This window comes from Staurois parvus, unplaced genomic scaffold, assembly GCF_062004578.1.
Source record: "Staurois parvus isolate SC_StPar_1 unplaced genomic scaffold, SC_StPar_1.0 ptg000432l, whole genome shotgun sequence".
In the NCBI taxonomy this organism is placed as follows: Eukaryota; Metazoa; Chordata; class Amphibia; order Anura; family Ranidae; genus Staurois; species Staurois parvus.
In genome coordinates, this window is record NW_028318228.1 from 7,945,349 (window position 1) to 7,971,362 (window position 26,014).

At 40.0% G+C, this 26,014-nt stretch overlaps 1 protein-coding gene across 1 annotated transcript in view; it reads left to right on the top strand.

Moving 5' to 3' along the window:
• The first annotated feature begins 381 nt into the window (after positions 1-381).
• Positions 382-26,014, top strand: part of AGBL1 (AGBL carboxypeptidase 1) — a 924,602-nt gene continuing 898,969 nt past the window's right edge. Inside the window, exon 1 of the mRNA XM_089687659.1 lies at positions 382-826. Coding sequence (XP_089543785.1) covers positions 776-826 — 51 coding nt within the window. The 5' untranslated portion in view covers positions 382-775. The remainder of the gene's footprint in view (positions 827-26,014) is intronic.

The following is a 26,014-nucleotide window of genomic DNA, read 5'->3' on the forward strand; positions in this document are numbered from 1 at the left end:
TTGATAGCGCTATATAAGTACCTGAAATAAATAAATATTTCCATGCAAAAAAATGTACTGTTTGAGCACAGAAATACTGACATAATCAGACCGCTAGGGAGGTTAAATTAGGTAAATGATTTGCCGTAATGACCAATGTAGAGCATGTGGGTAGTTACAGGGTTGGGCGATGGTAAACCAAGACCTGCGTTCTTTAACAAAACTTATTTGAAATAGTCTGTAGTACACATCCATGGTATTTCCTTCAGCCCGGTCAGTCCCTTTTTAGTGATCGGTGGCCTGTATGTAGTATCTGGTTTCCTGTGGACAAGGAGGCCGCTTTGACACTCTATGCAGCACTCTTGTCTTTGCAGGATATTTGTACTGTAGACACAGCCTGCCTGTGTCTGTCATTTTTCTTCCCCAGCCTCTCGGGTTTGTTTTGTTTGCTGACTTGGAAGTTGCTGGCTGCCTCCTGCCTTTTTCCCAACAAGGACTTCTACCCCCCTTTAGTCCTCCCCTGTACTCCGCGCATGGAGACCCTGCTTAATCTCTTAGATTCTTTATATAGGAAATTAATGTAATCGTCACAGTGGCAAGCTGGCATTTCTTTCTCGCAGCTGAGGTCTAGAGTTGCACTGCTTGGAGTAGTAGCATGCCTATGTGTGTGTGACTTGATCTGCCCTTGGGACAGAGAGCATCAGGGACTTGGCAGAGACGGGTTAAGCTGCATTGTGTCTGCTGGTTGTCTACTTGACCACAGAGAACACAAGAGATAGCTGGCGTTGATACAGCGATGGCATCTGAAGGGTCTACTGGTTTACAAGTTCTCCTCTCTACTTTACAGGTAAGAAGTGTGTGACACGACTGTTCATCTAAGAATGACTTGTTCAACTCTGACGTATGTGCGCACGATTGCAAGCTCTTGAGGTTACCCGTTCTTCCATATTACAGGGTTGTTAATATAAACATGACTGGTTCAACTCTGATGTGTGCGCACGATTGCAAACCTTTGAGGTTACCCGTTCTTCCATATTACAGGGTTGTTATAAACATGATTTGTTCAACTCTGACGTATGTGCACATGATTGCAAGCTCTTGAGGTTACCCATTCTTACATATTACAGGGTTGTTACTATAAGCATGACTTGTTCAACTCTGATGTGTGCGCACATGATTGCAAGCTCTTGAGGTTACCCGTTCTTACATAATACAGGGTTGTTAATATAAGCATGACTTGTTCAATTCTGACGTATGTGCACATGATTGCAAGCTCTTGAGATTACCCGTGGAGACATATTACAGGGTTGATTTACTAATGGCAAATAGACTGTGCATTTTGCAAGTGCAGTTGCTCCAGAGTCTTGTAAATGAGGGGAAGCTCTGCTGGCTTCCATCATCCAATCATGTGCAAGCAAAAATGCTTTTTTTTTTTTTATTTTCCTTGCACTTGATTGGGTATTCTTTGCAAAATGAAACTTTACCTCATTTACTAATCTCTGGAGTAACTGCATTTGCCAACTGCACAGTCTATTTGCCTTTAGTAAATCAACCCCTCAGAATGGCACGCAGCTCACCAATTAATCTATGACTTTGCAATACAGCATATTACGACCAAGCGTGCCGTACTTCATTCACAGCTTTACAACCCATCAATGTAGCAATCAGGCATGGATTGTGGCTTGTAACCAGGAGATGTGGTCTTCAAAGACATATATTAATAGACCTGAAATTGGTCTGCACCCAAAATATTCAGTCTTTGTAAACATAAGTGCACGCTTCCTACATTTCCATGTGACCACCTGTCAGAACTTACATCGTAGACTACACCGGGAATTAAACCCGATGGAGCGGAGATCCTTTGTATGTGATAAGCGGCATCCCTGCCCAAAATGCCTGCATTTGGCTAAAGAAGAGAATTGAAGCATCAGAATACTTTAACTTGAGGAATGAGACAGCAGAAGTATACCGACTGCAATATTCCCACATCCTTCTTGAGAGAGAGGATCAATCATTTCCTGTACCCCAAGAGCAACCTAATAACTATGATAAAGATACATATAATAATAACCTTTTACATGCACTACAAACACTTACAATAACCTAGTAACCCAAGTACTAGCCATAGATCTATGCTCATACAGTTAAAAAAAAAAAAAAATTATATATATATATATATATATATATATATATATATATATATATAGATATACACCTACAGTCAATGTTGTAATAATTATTTAATAATTTGGTTTAGTTTACAATAGTAGTAATAAATGTTCACGTTGCAAAGCAAAATATATATATATATATATATATATATATATATTTACACACACACAACCACATTTTATATATAATCACAACCACATTATAGATAGATAGATAGATAGATAAATAGATAGATTGTATATATACGATAGATAGATAGATAGATAGATAGATAGATAGATAGATAGATAGATAGATTGTATATATACGATAGATAGATTGTTAGATAGATTGTATATATACGATAGATAGATTGTTAGATAGATTGTATATATACGATAGATAGATATAGTATATAAATATATCTTTGCAAAGTGAACATTTGCTACTACTATTGTAAACTAAACCAAATGATTAAATTATTAAAACACTGACTGTATGTGTATACATATTATATGTATATAAATAAATTTTTTCTTTTTTTTGAGCATCACGTGAATATGTGCAAATTCAGGCGTTTTCATGCGCGTTCATGGAATGTGTGAAAAATGCATGATACACCTATCGTGACGTTCATTTGTTAATGACACCCCAAATGTGGCAAGATGATTCACATTTTCGTGCATGTCAAAATGTGCCATAAGTTTGTGAAGTCATGCGGTTACAAAATGCAAGAAACTCAATGACCAAAAAAGATGTAGGCGCTTCTTCGGCGCTTTTGTTGCTTATAGGGCAGCCCATTCAAATGAAAAGGCTACCCCATGTGTGCACAAAAAGTATGAAAAAAAATTTGTGTTCATGCATTGCTAGGTGTGAGCTTAGCCTAAAAGTAAAAAGGCTGTTCATTTTACAAGGGAAGTTGCACTTTGCAAGGGAATTTTCCTCAGAGTGTGGGGAAATTTCGCTTTGCAAAGAATGCCCAATCACTAGCAAGGAAAATATTTTTAAAAACTGCATTTTTTGCTTGCACGTGATTGAATGATGGAAGTCAGCAGAACTTCCCCTCATTCACTGAGCTCTGGGGATAACTCCCTTTGAAAGTGCAACTTCCTGTATGAAGGTAACAGTCTATTTGCCTTTAGTAAATCAACCACAAAATCTTCTTTTTTTTATTTCCATGTATGTGATTTGGATATAGAAAAGTGAACACTAATTAAGTGAACAATCATTTTCATAGAAATCCTATACTTTTTTAGTGAGTCTTACAGTCTTGGACAGGGATGCTCAACCTTTTAAAGAGCGAGGGCCACTTAAGTGATTTGGTAACTGGACAGGGGCCACAGTGAAATGAAATGCTTCAGAATTCAATTTTTTTTATTTGGAGTAGCATAATGAATATAGTGAACATTTTCCTCTTCCAGGTCTACCACATTCCAATGCTTTCCCCAGGTTCCTTCTTTGTCCGGCACTGGTGGTCCTCTAGTGCTGTTTAGTCCTGAAAGGTGAAGAGAGTGACCAATGAGGGGGTCAATTGCCTGACAAAATTTACATTGTAGGCTCATTTGGCATCCTTCCTGCCACATGTACTTTAACTTTAGTCTTTTTTGAGCCAGACTAACTATGTAACTGAAAAATCAAAAAAGCCGGGGCAGACATTTGTTGGCTGAACAGATACAATACGGCCCTCATGCAGGTATTCTGACAGCTGCTGGCTTTCAGCTGTCAAAGTACTATAGCCAACTCTGCAGATTCGTCTATCCATGATATATAGTGTGGATAGAGGAATCTGCTTATCTCTTTTTTTTTTTTCTGTTTGTTCAGCCTAGAAAATATCTAGCCATGAATGGCCATCAGGTCACATAGCTAAACTGATGAACTGATGGCAAGCATGTTTTGATTTGTTGACCTGGACACTACAGCCACGGTTCACTGCTATGTCCTCCATGGCTTCACAAATCACCCCATCATTCATAAGAGCGCCTGCACAGTGAAAATGGGAATATTAGTACATATTAAAAAAAGGTACCAGGAACAATACCAAAAACATGCTGTCCAGGGGCGGACTGACAACTCATGGGGCCCCCGGGCAATAGGGGATCATGGGGCCCTTGTGTCCTTGCCCAAACTCAAAAAAGCCTATGAAAAAGGTACCAGGGGCATCTCATGGGGCCCCCTACTGACCCCGGGCCGCGGGCAGTGCCCGAGTTTCCAAATGGTCAGTCCGCCCCTGGTGCTGTCCTAGTCCCAGGGCTACATTGTGTATTGACTTATAATATCATTATGAGGACAATCTAAGCTGAGCCCCAGTCTATGGGGGAGGGGGGAGCATTTCTATTAGATAATCATCAACATATACTCTAAATCCAAATTGGAAAATGATTTACTTTCCACTTTTCTTGCAAAAGCCCAATAGTATGCAGTAGTGAAGTACTCCTTTCAAAGATCCTCTATTATCACACTTAGACATTCCTAATTAAATTGCGCATTTTTCATTTTCTCTCAATATGCTATTTATTTCACTTTTAATTTAGAAATGTTCATTTAGTAAATAAGAGAGGCATGGGATCTGCTATAGTTTCTTCTGTCCTATAAAGACTTTAATAGTTATCCTTTGATGGATCCATTATACTGTATGTGTGAACAGTGCAAACAGCATCCCATTGAAAGCACTTGAGAAGCAGCATATAACACCCCTTAAAGGTGGTGTGAAAATCAAGGCCACTTGTTTGCCAAAGAAGCTCTACAGTACAATTCGAAAAGCAGAAGGCCTTAACTCTGCAGGGACATCATCTTATTTAAACGGATTTCCATATTTCATCCACAACATTTCATTTTGGTATTTTTCATTAAATCCTGTAAAAATTTTTACTATTTTACCCCAGAATACAAGGAAAGCAATAAGGCCCTGTTCATAAGTGGGTGTAGCAGAAATGCAAAAACATGAACAATGCACTAAAATGCGCAATGCACTTGTCCCCTTCATGACCAGGCAATTTTTTGCTATTCAGCACTGCGCTACTTTAACTGGCAATTGCTGGGTCATGCAAGTGTACACAAATGACGTTTATATCATTTTTTTTCACACAAATAGAGCTTTTTTGTGGTGGCATTTGATCACCACTGTGTTTTTTTATTTTTTATTATGCAAACGAAAAGACTACATATTGGAAAATATTTTCTACTTTCTGTTATAAAACATATCCAATAAAATACACACTGCACAAACTGTTGGCGCTATATAAATCCTGTAAAATAAAAATAATAATAGTAATAATAATATTAATACTAATAATAATAAAATCTAAATTCTTCAGAAATTTAGGCCAAAATGTATGCTGCTACATGTCTTTGGTAAAAGGAAAAAACTTAATTCCAAATAAGTGTATATTAATTGGTTTGTGCATCTACAAACGATAGTATACAGTTGTGCTCAAAGGTTTGCATACCCCGACAGAAATTGTGAAATGTTGCCATTTATGTTGAAAATATGACTGATCATACCAAAAAAAAGTATTTTATTTAAGGATAGTGATCACCTGAAGCCATTTATTATCACATAGTTGTTTGGCTCCTTTTTAAATCATAATGACAACATAATTCACCCAAATGGCTTTTTTGATGCAGTAAAGGCTTCTATCTGGCAGTTTGACCATGCAACTTATATTTGTTCAAGTATCGTCATATTTAAAACAACCATGCCATCTTTTTCCAGAGCAGCCTTTATGTCTCCTGAGGTCACCTGTGGGTTTTTCTTTGTATCCCCAGCAATTCTTCTGGCAGTTGTGGCTGCAATCTTTCTTGGTCTACCTGTAATTGGCTTGGTATCAAAAGATTCCCAAATTTTCCACTTCTTGATAAGTGATTGAACATTACTGATTGGCATATAGAAGGATTTGGACATCTTTTTATGCCCTTTTACATTTTTATAAAGTTCCATTATCTTGTTATGCTGGTCTTTTGACAGTTCTTTTCTGCTCCCCATGGCTCAGTATCTAGCCTGCTTAGTGCATCCACGTGAGAGCTAACAGACTCATTGACTATTTATACACAGAGACTAACTGCAATGTAAAAAGCCACAGATGTGAGAAATTAACCTTTAATTGCTATTTTAACTCGTGTGTCACCTTGTGTGTCTGTACCAAGACCAAACATTCCAGGGTATAGAAACCTTTGATCAGGGCTATTTGGATGATTTATGTTATTATGATTTAAAAAGGAGCCAAACAACTACATGATAATATATGGATTCATATGATCACTATCCTTAAATAAAAGACATTTTTTGGCATGGTCAGTACAAATGCCAAAATCTGTCAGGGTGTGCAAACTTTTGAGCACAATTGTATATACTGGAAGTACAATTATACTGGAAGGACTATATACGCAGCTATGACTCTATACTGGTAATGGCAGTGATCAGTGACTTATAGTGGGACTGTGATAGGGTGGTGGGCAATCTGGCGCTAGCTGACATTTGCACTGACAATAGTGACACTAATAAAGTGATCAGTGCTAATACTATACTAATGACACTGGCTGGGAAGGGGTTAACATCTAGGGGTAATCAAAGAGTTATCTGTGTGCTTACCAATGTGTAATATGTGCTGCTTTTATTTAATTTATTTCAGGTACTTATTTAGCGCTGTCAATTTATGCAGTGCTTTACATATATTGTACATTCACATCAGTCCCTAACCCTCAAGGGGTGTACAGTGTAAGGTCCCTAACTCACATTCATACATACACATACTAGGGCCAATTTAGACAGGATCCAATTAACCTACCAGCATGTCTTTGGAGTGTGGGAGGAAACCGAGGTACCCGGAGGAAACCCACGCAGGCAGAACATGCAAACTCTGAGCAGGTGGTGACGTGGCTGGGATTTGAACCAATGACCCTTGTACTAGCCAGGCGGAAGTGCTGACCATTTGACTACTGTGCTGCCCACTTTACCATATGGCTCTGTTTTCTCCCTGTTTTGCAGAGAGATAAAACAGCCAGTTTGCTGTTCCCTGTACACAGAACTCTGCGTGTGATTGGACACAGCCGATCAGCTGACCTAAGCCAAAATTGGCTGGAATCAGCTGCGTCCAATCACAGCACGGTTTGGCAGGGGGCATGTGCATGTGCAAACCCGAAATAAGGCAAATCACATATTTATTTCAGGTACTTATATATCACCATCAATTAACACAGCACTTTACACATATATATATATTGAACATTCACATCAGTCCCTAACCCTCTAGGGACATATAATCTAAGGTCCCTAACTCACATTCATACTAGGGCCAATTTAGACAGGAGCCAATTAACCTACCAGCATGTCTTTGGAGTGTGGGAGGAAACCGGAGTACCCAGAGGAAACCCACGCAGGCAGAGGGAGAACATGCAAACTCCAGGCAGGTGGTGCCATGGCTGGGATTCAAACCAATGACCCTAGTACTGCCAGGCGGAAGTGCTACCATTTAGCCACTGTGCTGCCCGTACATATATATATATATATGTATGTGACTGTAGCTGCCGTGCCGCAGTAAATGTACAGCGGTGGGGCAGCAGGTGGTTAATAGCCGCCCAAACGCGGGTAGCAGTTGCGTGTTCTGCCGCAAATTTCCTTGCAACAATATGTGCAAAAAAAAAAAAATGCAAAGATGTATTTGGCTCAGGCTTCTTTAGCAGAGGGAAGCTCATTCAAAAGAATGGTGCCGCTCCAAAAATGTGCTATAGAAATGAGCAAAAGACCCAGCTAAAAATGCAATGCAGAAGCATCACTCAGGTGTGAACGAGGCCTAATTGTTCCCAGTTTGCTGTTTAGCTTTAGCCAAACTTAATCAACAAAAAAGAAGCCACAACACAAATGTCTATATTGACTAACATAATACATGTGTTTATTACATAGTTACATATTCAGATAATTAGTCAAGTTGAAAAAGACACAAGTCTATCTAGTTCAAACAATAAAAAATGATTAAATACATAGAAAGCCTCAGGGGCGGACTGACAGATCATGGGGCCCCTGTGTCCTTGCCCAAACTCAAAAAAGCCTATGAAAAAGGTACCTTGGGCATCTCATGGGGCCCCCTACTGACCCCGAGCCCTTGGGCAGTGCCCGAGTTTCCAAATGGTCAGTCCGCCCCTGGAAAGCCTCCATATACATAGTCCTATCCATACTCACAGTTGATTCAGAGGAAGGAAAAAATTCCCTGTAAGGCTAGGTTCACACCTATGCAGGTTGCGTATGAGCCGTTTCTGCATTGCGTTTTGCATTTTTACCGTGTTTACGTTTTTTTTTCAGTTTTATTTTTCTTGTTGCTAGGCAGATTTAAAACACAAACTCAAAAACGCATCAAAAACGCATTACATGCTTTTCTGCAGCATTTCCATTGAAGTGTATAGAACCAAAAACGCAACTTTTTGCGTTAAAAAAAGTCCCTGAGCCTGTCCAAAAAACGCACAGGGTGAAAACACACAGATGTGAATGTGTCCCATAGAAAATCATGTTAAATGGACTGTACTGTGTTTCTGCAAAATGCTGCGGAAAACGCTTAGGTGTGATCCTGGGGTAAAGCATGGTGCAGTCTGCTCCAGCAGGGGAAGAATACGTTCCTTAATGATTTGCTAGAAAAATACGGCTTACTGGCAAGGCGAGTTTCTAGTACGAGGAAACTTTCATGCCTGGATATTTTTCCTTAAAGTGGTATTAACTCCTTTACGCCGGCCGCACACAAATGTCTGGGCCTTGACGCCGAGTGGCCGCACATTTGCGTTCATGTAAGAAAAAACATATGTGCCGAGAGTGCGCGCCCTGCACGCTCCCAGCACACATGTGCAGTACTCACGGAAAGGTCCTGGTCCACTCTTTCAATTGGGACCTTTCCCGATCATGTGACCGCCGTGACAACGCGTCATCGTCACATGCTCCCTAAACCATGCCCCACCCAGCACACATGTGCGGTACTCACGGAAAGGTCCTGGTCCGCTCTTTCAATTGGGACCTTTCCCGATCATGTGACCGCCGTGACGACGCGTCATGGTGGTCACATGCTCCCTAAACCACGCCCCACCCAGCACACATGTGCGGTACTCACGGAAAGGTCCTGGTCCGCTCTTTCAATTGGTACCTTTCCCGATCATGTGACCGCCGTGACGACGCGTCATGGTGGTCACATGCTCCCTAAACCACGCCCCACCCAGCACACATGTGCGGTACTCACGGAAAGGTCCTGGTCCGCTCTTTCAATTGGTACCTTTCCCGATCATGTGACCGCCGTGCCGATGCGTCATGGCAGTCACATGCTACCTTTCCCGATCATGTGACCGCCGTGACGACGCGTCATGGTGGTCACATGCTCCCTAAACCACGCCCCACCCAGCACACATGTGCGGTACTCACGGAAAGGTCCTGGTCCGCTCTTTCAATTGGTACCTTTCCCGATCATGTGACCGCCGTGCCGATGCGTCATGGCGGTCACATGCTCCCTAAACCACGCCCCACCTGCCCCGCCTCCTGGCGTCTGAAACTCTTAAAGGGCCGGGAGGCGCCGGCGGGAAGGGGTTAAACACAAGACCAAAAATGTAATATTTTGCAGCCTACCAATCATTAGATGTGGTGGCTGCATTACTTTTCTTTTATTAGTACGATGAAACTTTCATGCCTGGATATTTTTCCTTAAATCTGTATTAAACCCAAAACCAAAAATGTAATACATTGCAGCCTGCCGATCATTTAGACGTGGTAGCTGCATTACTTTTCTTTTATTAGGCTTTTTTTCCCCTCTGTGTTCACCTGGTGATCTGGCCAGTAACACGCCTTTTGTATTAGAGTGCCCCCACTCTGGATGTAGGAGCACAGGGGATACCTTTGGACAGCAGCATTGTCAATCTGGAAGGAGGGGAGTACTAGATGTACTAGCAGATTTAAATACACTAACAAATTGAAGTCAAACTCCAGCTAACACCCTTTTAGGCAGTTACAGCAAATATAAAAGTGCTAGAAAATTGTGTGCTGCCAAATATTTAAATAAATAGTGAAACAATAATAAATGTGAGCTGCAGCAAACACATAAAATGTGTGTTCATCACATGTGAAGAACAGTTATTTATTTCCTTCTTCCTTTTTTTTCCTTTTGGACTTTCATTGTTGAGTTTTTTCATATGTGTTTTGGACTTTTATGTATGATATGTTATGTTTCAGTATTTTATGAGCAGCGCAGCACTATACATTGGTTTATTAGTTACAGCAAATAGTTTTGTTCCTTTTGGGATAAAGTTTTACATAAATAAATAAAAGCTGATCATTGTAGGCATCCCTGTCAGTCCTCATGCACACTGAATGTTTTCACAGCGGCTGTTTTTGGCTTTTTTTCATTTTTTTTACTACAGCTAGTAAACTCCCCAGCATGTTATCCTATGTGTCCATGCACACATAGGCTGTGGCTGAAACCCCCCCTCCCCAGAACTAATGGGTTTCTAGGGAAGTTTTTTTTAGCTGTAAAAACACTTTAACACTGATAAATAGGAAAAAACACTGTAAAACACGGCAAACTGGCGTTTTGGGGCTTTTTTTTGCAAAAATTTTATTTTTTGTGTGTAAACAATTATAAAAAACGCAGCTACATGATAATGCGAAAACCCTAATAATGCGAAAATACTCATGTTTTTAACGTGACTTTATACAGCTACCACTGGCTGCGTTTTTAAAACTCCCAGTGTGCATGAGGACTAAATGGTTTGCCTCATCCCTCTAACTGCTACATCTGTAGGACAGTTTGTTTTGTTGAAAGGCAGACTTATTGGCCAGATCACCAGGTGAAAACAAAGGAAAGAAAGCCTAAAAAATAAAACTAATGCAGCCACCACATCTAAGAACTGAAACATGACATCATGGTGTTCAGATAATTTGGCATTGTTTGCTAGATTTGAAACCGCTTATCACTGGCGAGGTGAAAGGTCCTCATTCAAGACCATTTTTAGTACACGCAAATAAGAATGCTGCCCATATACCATTCAATCTGAAAAAACAATTGAACTGTGTATGGGCATTTTTAAGTTAATTTTCAATTTTTCTAGAGTGACTCAATGAGGAAACAACTGGTTAGGTTTTATGTGTTTGTAGCGTGTTTGGTATAATGAAGTTTTATTTTTCCTGGTTCAGAACATGCAAAAATTATTCAATATATAAAAAAAGTGTAAAATGGATGTATACACTGATCAGCTATAACTTTATGATGACTGACAAGTTAAGTGAATAACACGGATTATCTTGTTACAATGGCTTCTGAAAGTCAGCGGGATATATTAAGCACCAAGTAAACATGTTGTCCCTGAAGTTGATGTGTTGAAAGCAGAAAAAATGGACATCTGTTTGTTGTGTATGGGTGTGCGTAGCCGTAGACCAGTCAGGGTGCCCATGCTGACCAGTGTCCACGACCAAAAGCGCCTACAATGGGCATGTGACCATCAGAACTGGACCACAGAACAATGGAAGAAGGAGGCCTGGTCTGATGAATCATGCTTTCTTTTACATCATGTGGTTATCCAGGTGTGTGTGCATCGCTTACCGGGGGCAGAGAGGGTACCAGGATGCAGTATGGGAAGAAGGCAAGCCGGTGGAGGCAATGTGATGCTGTGGGCAATGTTCTGCTGGGAAACCTTGGGTCCTGCCATGCATGTGGATGTAACTTGGCACGTACCGTCCACCTAAACATTGTTGCTGACCATACATAGAAAAAGGTATTCCCTGATGGTAGTGGCCTCTTTCAGCAGGATAATGCGCCTTGCCACACTGCAAAAATGGTTCAAGAATAATTTGGGGAACACAACAACGAGTTTAAGGTGTTGACTTGGCCTGCAAAATTTCCAGATCTCAATCCAATCGAGCATCTGTGGGATGTGCTAGAAAAACAAGTCCTATTCATGGAGGCTCCACCTCTCAACTTACAGGAATTAAAGGATCTGCTACTGACAGCTTGGTTCCAGATACCACAGCATACCTTCATATGGCTGTTGGAGTCCATGCCTCAGTGGGTCAGGGATGTTTTTGCAGCAAAAGTTGGACCTACTCAATATTAGATGGGTGGTCATACAATTATGAATGATACTAGTGTCCCCTGAAGACGTGCAATGGCATGAAACAGGTTGGAGCAGAAGCTAGATGCTGACATTTCTCCGCCACTTCCATATCCAAAGCTGGCGACTTTCTTTCTTTTTCCCCCCAGACAGTATCAAGCAAACTTTCTGACTGTCCCCAGTGGTGAGAAACAGTACTGCAGGGTGTCCCCATGGTAAGAATGGAGCTGGTGGACCACTTGTGTGAAGGATCATGTTGACACAAACACGCATGTTGCTGCTTTCCTCTTGCATATTTAATGTTGGCAAGTTAATATTAGGGCATTTACCTGTCCAGGGATCAAGCGGTGTCCTCACCCAGGGGTGGACTGACCATTTGGAAACTCGGGCATTGCCCGAGGGCCCGGGGTCAGTAGGGGGACCCATGAGATGCCCCTGGTACCTTTTTCATAGGCTTTTTTGAGTTTGGGCAAGGACACAGGGGCCCCATGATCCCCTATTGCCCGGGGGCCCCAAGAGTTGTCAGTCCGCCCCTGTCCTCACCCCAAGCCTTATCTTCAGTTAGCGTTCGGGTGTTGGTGCCGCCATCTTGACTAAGGGAAACTGGCAGTGAAGCCTTGCGACTTCACAGTCGGTCTCCTACTGTGCATGCGTGAAGTGTGCTGAGCTTTGTGAATGGGCCACAGACTTCTGGGACCTGTATAGGGGGGAGGAGAGGGGGCCAAACTTCTGGCTTAGTTTGCCGCAGCGAACTGAGCCAAAAGTGGGAGCAGGTACCTGTCAGAACTACGTACCAGCTCCCTCCTCCCCCCAAAAGGTGCCAAATGTGGCGGCGGAGGGGACGAGGAGCTTCTACTTTTTGGTGGAAATCTGCTTTACACTTGTAATATTCTATATTTAGAGGCATTGCATTATTTTCTTTTTACAGTTATGGCTGATCGGTGTATATGATCTGCATAACAAATAAGACATTGAGAATTCAGATTGTGGCAGTTCAGATTTTCATAGTGAGCTTTCAAATGTACTACAGGCCCCTGATATACATTAGCTATGTTATCATGGTCTATAAAGTGCTACATTTACGTAGCAGCCTTAGAAAACTGAAGACAAGGACAGGGGCGGACTGACCATTTGGAAACTCGGGCACTTTCGAGGGCCCGGGGTCAGTAGGGGGCCCCATGAGATGCCCCTGGTACCTTTTTCATAGGCTTTTTTGAGTTTGGGCAAGGACACAGGGGCCCCATGATCCCCTATTGCCCGGGGGCCCCATGAGTTGTCAGTCCGTCCCTGGACAAGGATTTTCCATATGTCCCTGTTCCATATGTTCCTTATGTCCCTGTTACCAATTGCAAATCCAGGCAAAAGCATACAGCCATATGACATGTTTTTGTAGTTCTTACATCTTGAAAGATTGACATGTTTTGTAAGTCGGGTAGCAAGATAGCCTGACCACAACAAAATGGCTCATCCCCGCACAATGACAAGTCTATCAAATGGCTTCAGCCTGATTACCACACATGAGAGAACACCCCTCAAGGTTCACCCTACTAAGAGCATAATGGTAGAGGACTCCATGAATAAGTCCTTTAATAGGGTGACTTGCGTTAGAGAGGTGTTTTCCCATAGGTGGAGGTCAAGATGAAAGCAATTTGATAGATTTTTCATGTTGGCATACATTAACAGAGTGCTATGAGGAGCCATTTTGTTGTTGACTTACTATTGAGCTTGATAGGCCTTCACTAGCAAAGCCAGCCCTTGGTAGCAGTAACTGAACCAGCCAGAGGGAGACATTGAAGCATGTGAGTGGTACTTGGGTTTACGTGCGTAAGAAAGCTTGCTATATTTTAGCGTACTGTTTTATTTATTGAGGCAATTGCTGAATTATCTAGAACAAAGATCCCCAACCCCCAGGCCACAGACCAGTGCCGATCCTTGGCCTGTTGGGGGCTGAGCCATACAGCAGGGGGTAGGTGAGTGAGCCAGTACAACCTGCACTGCACTGAGCTAGGATAGATCGTCATAGAGTACTTGTGAGCTCCGTACACCGCTACGGTCTATTGGAGAGAGAGAGACCACCATGTCCTAGCAGTCTTCATACTGAGTGAACTTCAAGGGACAGGCTGCACAACCCCACCCCTAACACCGCCCTCTCCCCTGTCTGTGAAGGGGTTGTCTTCTGTGAGGACAGTCCCTGGTGCGGGGAGGTTTGGGACTATTGATCTAGAGGACCAGGAAAGCAATGCAAAATCTGCTAACCATAAAAAAAACCCTGTAAACGTCAAAAACAAATAAGAAATCCCATGTCTTTGGCCTGGAAAATTGGCTGAAAGTGGACATCCTACATAAGTATTATTTTCTAAAATATAGGATTTTATAAATGTATGCCTAAAGTGGGTATGCACATATCGAAATTCATCCAGTTAGCAGTAAACAGACAAATTTTGATGTGTGTAGCCCTGTCTGTTCAACAGAAGCCAATCATTAGACTGTTCCTGCTATGAAACCCACATTCAATCAGCTGCTGCAGCCAATGGCCGTAGCACAGGTCAGTGTATTCCGATGTGGGTGAGTCTCCGCTGTCAGAATACAAAAGCGCAGCAGGGGGATCTCCCTGCATCAACATCACTTGTGTGGATGCAGTAATCTGTGAGTTTTTTTTTTTAATTCAACTGCTGGTTGAATATAGAAAACTCACAGTGTATACTCAGCTTTGTTAATGCATAGGGCGAGATTTGTGACATTTGATGTCGTTGCTTTGGACTCTGCGGCCATTTTGTTGGATGTGTAATGTGCATTTCTCTGTATCTATGTGAGTGCAGTAGCTCTTTATTAAAGTGTTTTTAAGATTTACTACACTATGGAAGTTGGTTTATACTCCTATGAGGTACATATCCATTTGTCCTGGGGGAAGTAATCTGTGCTTGTGTGGTTGCTGGATGGTGTGGAAGCCCTAGAAAATTCCCTTAAAGGCACAGTTAACCTCATTAAAGTAGAAACTAAGTCCTTTTTTTTAACTTGTACTTACAGGTAAGCCTATAATAATGTTTACTGTAGGTACAATGAATGTCTCCTAAACTTGCAGCATTTAGGAGATATTCATACAGGATGAAGCCGGTGGCATCACCTTCGCATGCACTCTGAAGGGAAGGCATACCTGTGGCGTACCTGCAGAACTCTGGGGCCTGAGCTACTGCATGCATGCGTGGGATTGATGTCATTGCGGCTCTGGCTGTTCATAAAGTCAGAGTCTGCGAACCTGGAAGGAAGATCAGGGGAAGATGGATGCATCCAGGAGTCACGACAGTGCTGGGCTGGAGGGCTTTGTGTCCAGGTAAGTCTCTCATAATGTGCTAGTATGTGGTGCATACTAGTGCATCATCCCATGTAGAAGAGAAATATATTTTAAAAATATTCTTCCCAAATACATTGACATAGTTTAAAATACTACAATTTTGGCTGTATTCAATATATTTCAATATATATATATATATATATATATATATATATATATATATATATATATATATATATATATATTGTATGTTTAAATGTGTTTTAATTACAAAATATATGAAAGATATTTTTAAAAATACAAATGGAATGCATTTACAAATATATGTAAAAATATATGTTATAATGACTTTTTTATATGTTAAACAAAATCTGAAGAATATATTTAAAAAATATATATTTTTAAAAATATTTTTCATGTACTTTGTACTTTGTAATATATAAAAAATGTCAACATGGAGTGTGTGTGTATATATATATATATATATATATATATATATATATATATGTGTTTTAACCACTTCCTGTCCAGACACTTTTACCCCTTCCTGTCCAGGGCAATTTTCAGCTTTCAGCGCTATCACACTTTGAATGACAATTGCGCGGTCATGCAATACTGTACCCATATGAATTTTTTACCATTTTTTTGAGACAGATAAAGCTTTATTTTGGTGGTATTTATTCACTGCTGGGATTTTTATTTTTTCACTATGTAAATGAAAAAGTCCAAAAATTTTGAAAAAAAGTGTTTTTTTTATAAAATTTTGCAAATAAATAATATTTCATCATAAATCTTGGCCAAAGTTTATTCCGTTATTTTTTTAGTAAAAAAAAAAATCCAAATTAGTTTGTAACCAAAAATTATAATTTTTAAACATTTATTTTTACATTTTTATTTTATTTTTCTATATTATTTTTTATTTTTATTTTTTTTTACATACTGTCACCCTAGCAGTACAGTGTCACCATGGTGACACTGTACTACTTGTGGGGGGTGATGAAGATTTTTTTTTACACTGATTGCTTTTACACCCATATAGGATGTAAAAGAAATCATTTCTCTTTCTCTCTGTCTGCATTCTTGCAGTCATTGAGAAGTACTGAGTGAGCTGTGATTGGTCACAGCTTGTCACATGGTACAAGGTTGTTGTGAATAGCCTTGTACCATGTGACCTCTGTGATCATTCACAGATTTCACACGTAGTAAGCAATGATGTCACAAGTGACATCTTGCTTACTACTTTGCATGTGATCACTGATTGGCCAATCAGTGATCACATGATCGGGACCTCGTACAGAGGTCCCGTCCGACGATCAGTGTTTCGCTGTGCTCTCAGGGAGCGCACACAGCTAGAAAAGGCGGGTGCCGTTTATGAACGCCAACCCGCCCCTGGACTGCCACCGCCCTGCCGTTTATAAACAGCTGGCGGACGGCAAGTGGTTAAAATATATTGAATACGGCCAAAATTGTAGTATTTCAAATATATGTCAATGGAGTTTGCATGTTCTCCCTGTGTCTGCGTGGGTTTACTCCGGTTTCCTCCCACACTCCAAAGACATGCTGGTAGGTGAATTACCTCCTGTCTAAATTGGCCCGTGTATGTGTATGTATGAATGTGAGTTAGGGACTTTAGATTGTATGCCCCTTGAGGGTTAGGGACTGATGTGAATGTACAATATATATGTAAAGTGCTGTGTAAATTGATGGCGCTATATAAGTACCTGAAATAAATAAATATATTTGGGAAGAATATTTTAAAAATATATTTCAAATATATTTTTCTTCCAGGTGGGATGCCTTAAACCATGATGCACTAGTATGTACTGTACTGATTTATTTTTTTCATTTTTGTGATGCTTTACTACCGCTAAAAGATCCGGGGGGTGGGGGGGGGGGGGTTATACCATTTGAGGTGCATCTGCAGAAGTCCAGAGAAGAGGCATGTTCAAATGCCAAGGCTGGAGAATGTGGGAGCCTTAAGGGAGACATCTTAAAGTGTAATTTATTAGCTAGCCTATTTAAAAAAAAATGGAAGCTTTTGAAACATGTTACATTTGTTCTCCAGGCCAGTACAACACTCTGTTGCTAAATAAAGAGTTGAAATAAAAATAGAGTGTAGTCAGTTTTGGAGTAAAGTGGTATGTATGTTTGTTTATTCAGCCCCATCACTAAACAATGTGAATTGTCCACAGCCATATACACAGCCAAATGGCACACATGGAGGTGGAGGTCAAACTGAGCAATGCCTTTCATCCTGGGAGCAAACGTTTACACAAACATGTTCATATTGTTACTGGCTGGTCCGCATTTACATCATTTCGCAATTATCGCATAACATTTTAATTTGCATCTTACTGTAGACAACAACTGTGTCTTTAAAATAATTATAATAAATACATAGGTGTTGATTTACTAAAGACAAATAGACTATACACATTGCAAAGCGCAGTTGCTCCAGAGCTTAGTAAATGAGCAGAAACTCCACTGACATCCATCATCCAATAATGTGCAAGCAAAAATGCTGTTTTTTTTTTCCTTGCACATGATTCAGTATTCTTTGCAAAGTGAAGCTTTGATCAGGGGGGATATGATCAACATGTATAAATACATCAGTGGTTCATTATTATTATTATTATTATACAGGATTTATATAGCGCCAACAGTTTGCTCAGCACTTTACAATATAAAGGGAGACAATACAGCAACAATACAGTTCAATACAAGAGGGATAGGGGGGCCCTGCTCCTTGGAGCTTACAATCTAGTGAACTCAGTGTAGAGATATTCACCCTGAGGTCATCACAAAGGACAAGGGGGCACTCTTTACATCTGGAGGAAAATAAATTTAATCTCCAAATACGGAAAGGTTTCTTCACAGTGAGAGCTGTGAAAATGTGGAATAGACTCCCGCAAGAGCTAGTTCTGACCAGCTCAGTGGATTGCTTTAAAAAAGGCCCGGATTCTTAGATACACAGAATATAACTGGATATAACATTTATAGGTAAAGTTGATCCAGGGAATATCCGATTGCCTCTCGGGGGATCAGGAAGGAGTTTTTTCCCTGCAGGAGCAAATTGGATCATACTTGGCTGGGTTTTTTGCCTTCCTCTGGATCAACTGTGGGTGTAGGATTATAACTTTTTTTTTTAATGGTTGAACTGGATGGATTTTTGTCTCTTTTCAGCCAGACCAACTATGTAACTATTTACTAAACTCTGAAACTTTGCAAAGTGCACAGTCTATTTGCCATTAGTAAATTAACCCCCATAGTCTCCCCTTTCACAAAGGTAGGTGTCACCTGATTTAAATAATGTGCAAAGGTACGCATTCCTCTGTGGAAACAACATTTCTTCAAAGGGTGACTAAACGTTCATGGAAAAAAAAACGAAATCAAATAAAACAATAATAATTCAGCATACACAATTGCTACAAGAGCCTATTATAATGTAGGCTACATTCACATTTTTCTTGTTTCTGCAAAGGTGTTTGGGCGCGTTTTTGCACCACATGCATAGGGCGGCCCATTGATTTCAATGGACAAATGCAGCAAAGTAGCCCATGTACCTTTTTTGAGCATTGAGCTTTGTGTGTTTTTTAAGTGCGCATTTTGCCACATTTGACGAGCATTTTTTCTTGGGATAAATACATGATTTTTGCTGCATTTGAGGTTCCATTAACAATAACAGGCAACACAAGCATGAAAGGTGTTTTTAATGTGTTTCATAAAAGTGATTTAGCACATGTAAATGTGGCCTTCATGTTATTACATGTTTCATTTCCATTTCAGTATGCAGTTCAGTTCTTTATTGTAAAATGCAATGCAATATGGTGCTGGTGTAGAACGCCTCCAAAAATGTAATTTCCTTCTTGTGTGATTGGCTTAGAAGTCTAAACTCAGATACAAGTCAGATTTTAGGCATCCTTTACAATGGAAATTAAATTTTTGGTGAGATACTCCCTCAGTTTTTATTACTTCTAAAAGGATGCAAACCCTGCAACTTTTCTCCTCAGAAAACTGAGAGTGCACCAGGTGATTATATTGAACCAGGCCCTCCCATTCACAATCAGTCTGCAAAGGACATGAAACAAATGACTATTTCTTCAGAGCAGAAATAGGTAGGAATTTGCAACAAGATTTCTTAAAGTCCTTGCAATGTACATTGATCACCCAGAGGGGATTGTTTTGTGGAGTTACTCTTTAACCACTTGCCGTCCGCCTGCTGTTTTTAAACGGCAGGGCGGTGGCACTTCAGGGGCGGGTTGCCGTTCATAAACGGCACCCGCTATTACTAGTTGTGCTCCCTGGGAGCGCGCAGCACCGCGATCTGGTGCCCGCTGTGTCCTCCGGACACAGTGAAACACCGATCGTCGGACGGGACCTCTATACGAGGTCCCGATCATTTGATCGCTGATTGGCCAATCAGTGATCACATGCAAAGTAGTAAGCAAGATGTCACTTGCGAATGATCACAGAGGTCACATGGTACAAGGCTATTCACAAAAGCCTTGTACCATGTGACAAGCTCTGACCAATCACAGCTCACTCAGTATTTCTCAATGGCTGCAAGAATGCAGACAGAGAAAGAGAGAACTGATTGCTTTTACATCCTATATGGGTGTAAAAGCAATCACTGTAAAAACAAAAATCTTCATCAACCCCCACAAGTAGTACAGTGTCACCGTGGTGACACTGTACTGCTAGGGTGACAGTATGTAAAAAAAAAAAAAACATAAATAATATAAAAAAATAAAATAAAATTTTTTTAACAAAAATGTTTAAAAATGATAATTTTTGGTTATAACTAATTTTAAGTATTTTTTTTTTTACTAAAAAGATAACGGAATAAATTTTGGCCAAGATTTATGATGAAATATTATTTATTTGCAAAATTTAATAAAAAAAACACTTTTTTCAAAATTTTTGGACATTTTCATTTACATAGCAAAAAAAATAAAAATCCCAGCGGTAAATAAATACCACCAAAATAAAGCTTTATCTGTCTCAAACAAAATGGTAAAAAATTCATATGGGTGCAGTGTTGCATGACCGTGCAATTGTCATTCAAAGTTTGATAGTGCTGAAAGCTGAAAATTGCCCTGGACAGGAAGGGGGTAAAAGTGTCCGGACAGGAAGTGGTTAAAGAGTTGTTTTATATAAATAATATTTTAAAAAGTCACATGCTAGGAAGGGTGACATTACCCAATCCCTCTATTTTCACATAAACCCAAAAATAAAGTGATATGTTCCATAGTTGCTGTTCACTTAACAATTTCAAGCAGAAAGATACATACTTTTAAAACTGCTTGGTTCTGTTTAAGGTCAAGAATTTCTGCCATGGAAGCAAGAAATGAAAATGTTAGGACGTCATGCCCTTTTCTAATTAATACTACTGGAATTGAAAAAAAAAGTTTTTGCCCTACTGCATATCGGTTTCCTGCTTTACTAGGATGTAAAATATCCCTAAGATTAATATAATACTTGCCAGCACATGGGCAGGTTAATATAACACATCAAAATTAATTAATCGTGAATGGTTTTTCTCTTCCAATTGTAAGACATATCTGACAACATAATGATTCTTGTGCATAATGATTCTCGTCTTCTGAGTTATAAGTGATCCTTCAGTTCTACATTTTCTACAATTGTACCCTTCAAATTTGTAAATTTGCACCTAATAAAAGGATAAACTGTCACAGAATATTTTGCTAGTATGCTGTGATTTCTGCAAACATAAAATGGATGTTGCTAATATGTGCAGTGTATCTATATACTTTTATTCCAGTTGTTGCAACCAGGTCTGATTTTTTTTAACAAGCCCTTTCCAATTGACATTTACAGTTTCTATATCATCTGAAACAGTGTAATGTACACAAAGGGAATTTGTTGCACAATAAATTAGCCGTGTGAGAAGCCACAGATGGAAATTATTTCCCTCTGACTCTTAGACTACGTAGTCGTTCTGGAGCAAAGAGGTTGTGCTTATTCAGCTTCATCACAACATTTCCCACTGCATCAAAATGAGTGTGCAGTCTGGAGCAGCCACTCTCAACTGGGATTTCATGGAACACTAGGGTTCCTCTAGATGTTGATGGGGGTTCCTTGAGCTGTGGCCGATTAACATCCCACTTAATGGTATTTGGGTAGATCTGGGGCCAACAACAAGTGGCCAGTGGGACAGAGGGAATAATAACTCTTATAGTGATTGTCAGAATGCCACCCTTACAAACACCTAAAAAGATTATTGGTGTCATGCCTCTGGCTTTGTCAAGTAGCTTTGAACCCAGAATTAGGCAGACACCATAAAAAGGGAGATCAATCAGCCACAATTCAAGGAACCCCTAGCAATCTCTGAAGGAACAGAACCTTAGTTGAGAATGGTTGACCTATATTGTTGAGCATAGTCTTTACCCAGACCTGCTCCATCACAAGAGCCAAAAATGTAAAGGAATAGATAATGAGACCCCCTTCTATTGGCCATATTGGCCATATTGTCAGGGTTGAAACTTAGGAGAACTGACAATTCTTTGTAGGAAGAGATACATTTTTTTAATTCATATTTTTCTCATTCAATATGTTTATTAAAGGATATAGAAAAAACATTTACAAAGTTCGGTGCAGAAACATTCACGTGGAAGTAAAGTCCTATATTAAGGTTTACTTGTAGGTACAATTTGCACTGTTTAGGAGATATGTACAAAGCATGCAGCCGTCGATGTCCCGGCACATACTTTCTGAAGGGACGGCACAGCGACCTTCAGAGCTCCATGTCATAGTTGAGGGCTCCCGCAAGCACGCACAGGAGTGACGCCATTGCAGCCCCACCCATTCATACTGCCGAAGCCCATGAACCCAGAAGGAAGACCGGGTAAAGATGGCGGCCCCTGTGGAACCTTGACAGCGTGGCGCTGGATGGCCCAGTGTACAGGTAAGTATGTCATAATGTACTAGCATGCAGTGAATACTAGTACATTATGACCTAAACCTGCAGGGGGCCCATTATTTAGTTTTTTTCTTTTTCAGGTGGTTTACTATCACTTTAAGGCTATATCACAGCATGTAAGGGTATATGAGGAAATACAACATATCTCATATAGGTAGGCTGCTGAAGACCTTGAATAATATGCCTTTAGAGGGCCTTCAAAAGACATAGATTAGATGAACCACAACCAAATATACAGAGAGTAGGACTGAAATCCAAGAGCATTATAGCTGTCCCGTACATTAAAGCACTGGAGAATGCAAATCACCGTTATGGGGAAAAAAACATAGAGTAATAAGGAATTTAGAGAAACCAGAAGGATAATCATAAGGAGGAAACAGAGGGGGGGAAGTAAGAGAATAGTAGGGAAGGAGACCTAGGAGACTCACTGAGATGACGTAGTTAACTTCAAAGGTGGACTTAGTTCAATGTGCATAAATTCAGCACAAGACTCTCATGTCTGCTCAAACTGCCGTACCCTATTTTACTACCAATTTGTTCATGGATCATGATGGGAAATCTTATGTCTCATTCTATTGAGGGAGACCAAGGATTTTCTCCAAGCTCCTGCCATTGCAATTCATTTATATTTTTTAGTTTTATTTTTAATTTTAGCATTGCTACATGTCCCCTTTGACAGTGCTTGAATTCCTATTTATTTTATTTGACAAAAGCATGCTTATTAGCCCTACAAAGAGTTTTAATTGAACACCAAGATTTGCCCCATAGAATTCAATGTGGTGCACTACAAAGTTTGTGACTTTTAAGCTAAATTCTCAAAATTGTTCAAAAACTGAACCTAAGCAGATTTCCTAATCCCTACTATCATACACTATATGGGCAGATATCTTGTTGAAAACAACTGGTGGTAAACATCTGTCTGCCCTTGAATGGCTGGTTCCAGCATCTGGACCAGCTGTGATACTTGCCTGGCACACGAATACTTCTTATCCTTCACTGTCCTACAAAGAAGAGAGAAGGATTGTCTCAGTTTGCACAGAGATCTTCCAATACATTGGAAAATCTCCCTGAGCATTAATGAGCACATCTGATTGCTAGAGCCGCTTGTTACCAAGCCTGTGAAGCACAGGGACGAACTGACTGTTGTAAATGATGCTTGAATTCAAGAGCATTGCTTGCTTTTAATGGGTCATTTACAGCCAGTGCAAATACTTGTTGCGTAATTTATTTGCTGTGAAATATCCACTAGCTAGAGTTCAACCCTCTCCAAACTGATACTTTAGTTTTTAAATCGACACAAATGGTCTGAATCTTGTGTCAAACTTTAAATAATCTTTTGGAGGAGCACAACAAGATTCTTTAACATTATAGGTCAAATATCTTTTTATTCAAAGTTTAAAGACACATCAGAATAATGCAGGTTGCAGTGTACTTATAGAACGGGGCCACAGACATTATATAGCCAAGAAACAAACAACAACCAGGCCACGGTAAGAAGGCAAAATTATAGTTAGAAGAGACCATTAGAGAATTCAATGTTCCTAGTTAGGAAATTACACTAGGAAGCCCAAACAGGCCTCTATTCAAGTATTGATACGTGTAAGCAGGTGGTTGAGAAACACTGAAAAAGGTAGTGAAGTCATGTATATAACAGGATGCTATTTACCTGCAAGGGTTTCTGGAAGTGAAAGTAATACAGTAGATAAGGCTCTGAAGCTATCTGAATCTCTATGGACTTGCCAACAGGTCCACATTGTAGGGGTCTTTTCATGGTCATTACTATCCTTGCTGATTAAGGTCTCCATTAAAGGTCTACTACAAAATGTATGGAGGGAAGATAGATTTCCAGTGTTGGGAAATTGCTACATGAGCAGCCAGAAGACATTGGTAGGTTGATTTACTAAAACTGGAGAGTGCAAAATCTGGTACAGCTGTGCATGGTACCCAATCAGCTTTTAACTTCAGCTTGTTCAAATAAACTTTGACAATAAAATCTGGAAGCTGATTGGTTTCTATGCAGAGCTGCACCAGATTTTGAACTCTCCAGTTTTAGTAAATCAACCCCAATGCCTCAAAATACCTTCTTTAATGTTGGAAATGGATCCAGGCATCATCAATAGGAGGGCTACCTCTGGAGATGCTATGATATCAGAGATACACATGATCCTTTAACATTATAATGGCAAAATCAGAAATTCTGGTGTAAATCTTATCTTACAATAAGTGCTAATTGAACTTCTAAATATTCATTTGAGAAATGATTTGGCCAACTAGCTCTTGTCATCTAGTTCACAAAGTAAAAATGTACCATACTTAACACGTTTTCCGCACTTTGGGAGAAAAATACAAGGGAGCTCTCATCCTTTTTTGTCTAGTACACATATCTAGAATGGGGCTCTGATATGATGAGGGGATTTTGGTGTGAGGGAGGGCTCTGATGTGATGATGGGACTTTGGTGTGAAGGTGGATTCTAATGTGATTAGTGATCTTTGGTGTGAAGGTGGGAACAAAGGTATGAAAGGGTGACTTGGCTGTAAAGGGAGGGACTCTGATGTGATGGGGGGATTTGTACCTTGACTTGAGGATGAATGAAAAAAGAGTTGAAACAAATATTACTTTGTAACTTACTATTGCTGTCTGAACAATGTTTATATAAGCATTCATGGTGAAGATTTGAAGGTAGGACTATTTGTAAACAGTCCTGTCCCAGGAACCACAAAACAAGCCATCTTTTGATCTAGTTGGACACTAACCATAGTGTCCAATATCCTCAAGATCTATGGAGCCATTTAGAATATAAGTAAAGCCAATTCTCTTTAATTGATGGTGAAAAACAATTCTTGGGAATTTTGATTACATATTAACGCAATGTATTTGACCCCTGATCTGCCCCTATACGTATAGTCCCAATACTTATGTCTGAAAATGAACATGGATAAGTCCATTACTAGTTATCGTCAGTTAGGATGCATCATGAAAAAAATAAGGAACAATGCATCGATTTAAAAAAAAAAATATATATATATTGAATCTGGTCTCTATGGGATATATATTGCTGCACCTGGTTCTATATTTCCATTTAGGTTTACATCATCTACAGCCTTGAGGACGTTTCAGAGGACTTATTATTTTTTTGTTTCAATACTACCTTTGGTCATATGCCTTGTTATCATTATCATGCGTATTATTTGTCATTTTTGCATGTGAAATCCAGATAATTATTCAGAAAACAAGAGGACTATGTCCTAAATTCACTTCATGACCTTGATTTCTATTCTATAGTTCTCTCTGACACCATTCCTCCTATTCCCTCATCCTACACCCATTCCATCTGGGTTTTCAATAACCCTTCCTTGGTGCTGGGACTATAGCATGTGTGGCGTCACCCCGGACAACCATCACATTCTCTTTTATCTTTCTCTTTGGTTGTGGTGAGGTTCTCTCCATTTGCTTCTCCAATGCTTCTGTTTTATCATGTGTTTTGATTTGTGTGTTTTTTTTAACTGCAATTAAAGATATATACAATTTTCTTATTACAAGCCGCAGTTTGACCTCTTTTGGACCTGCTTGACTTAGGCATCTT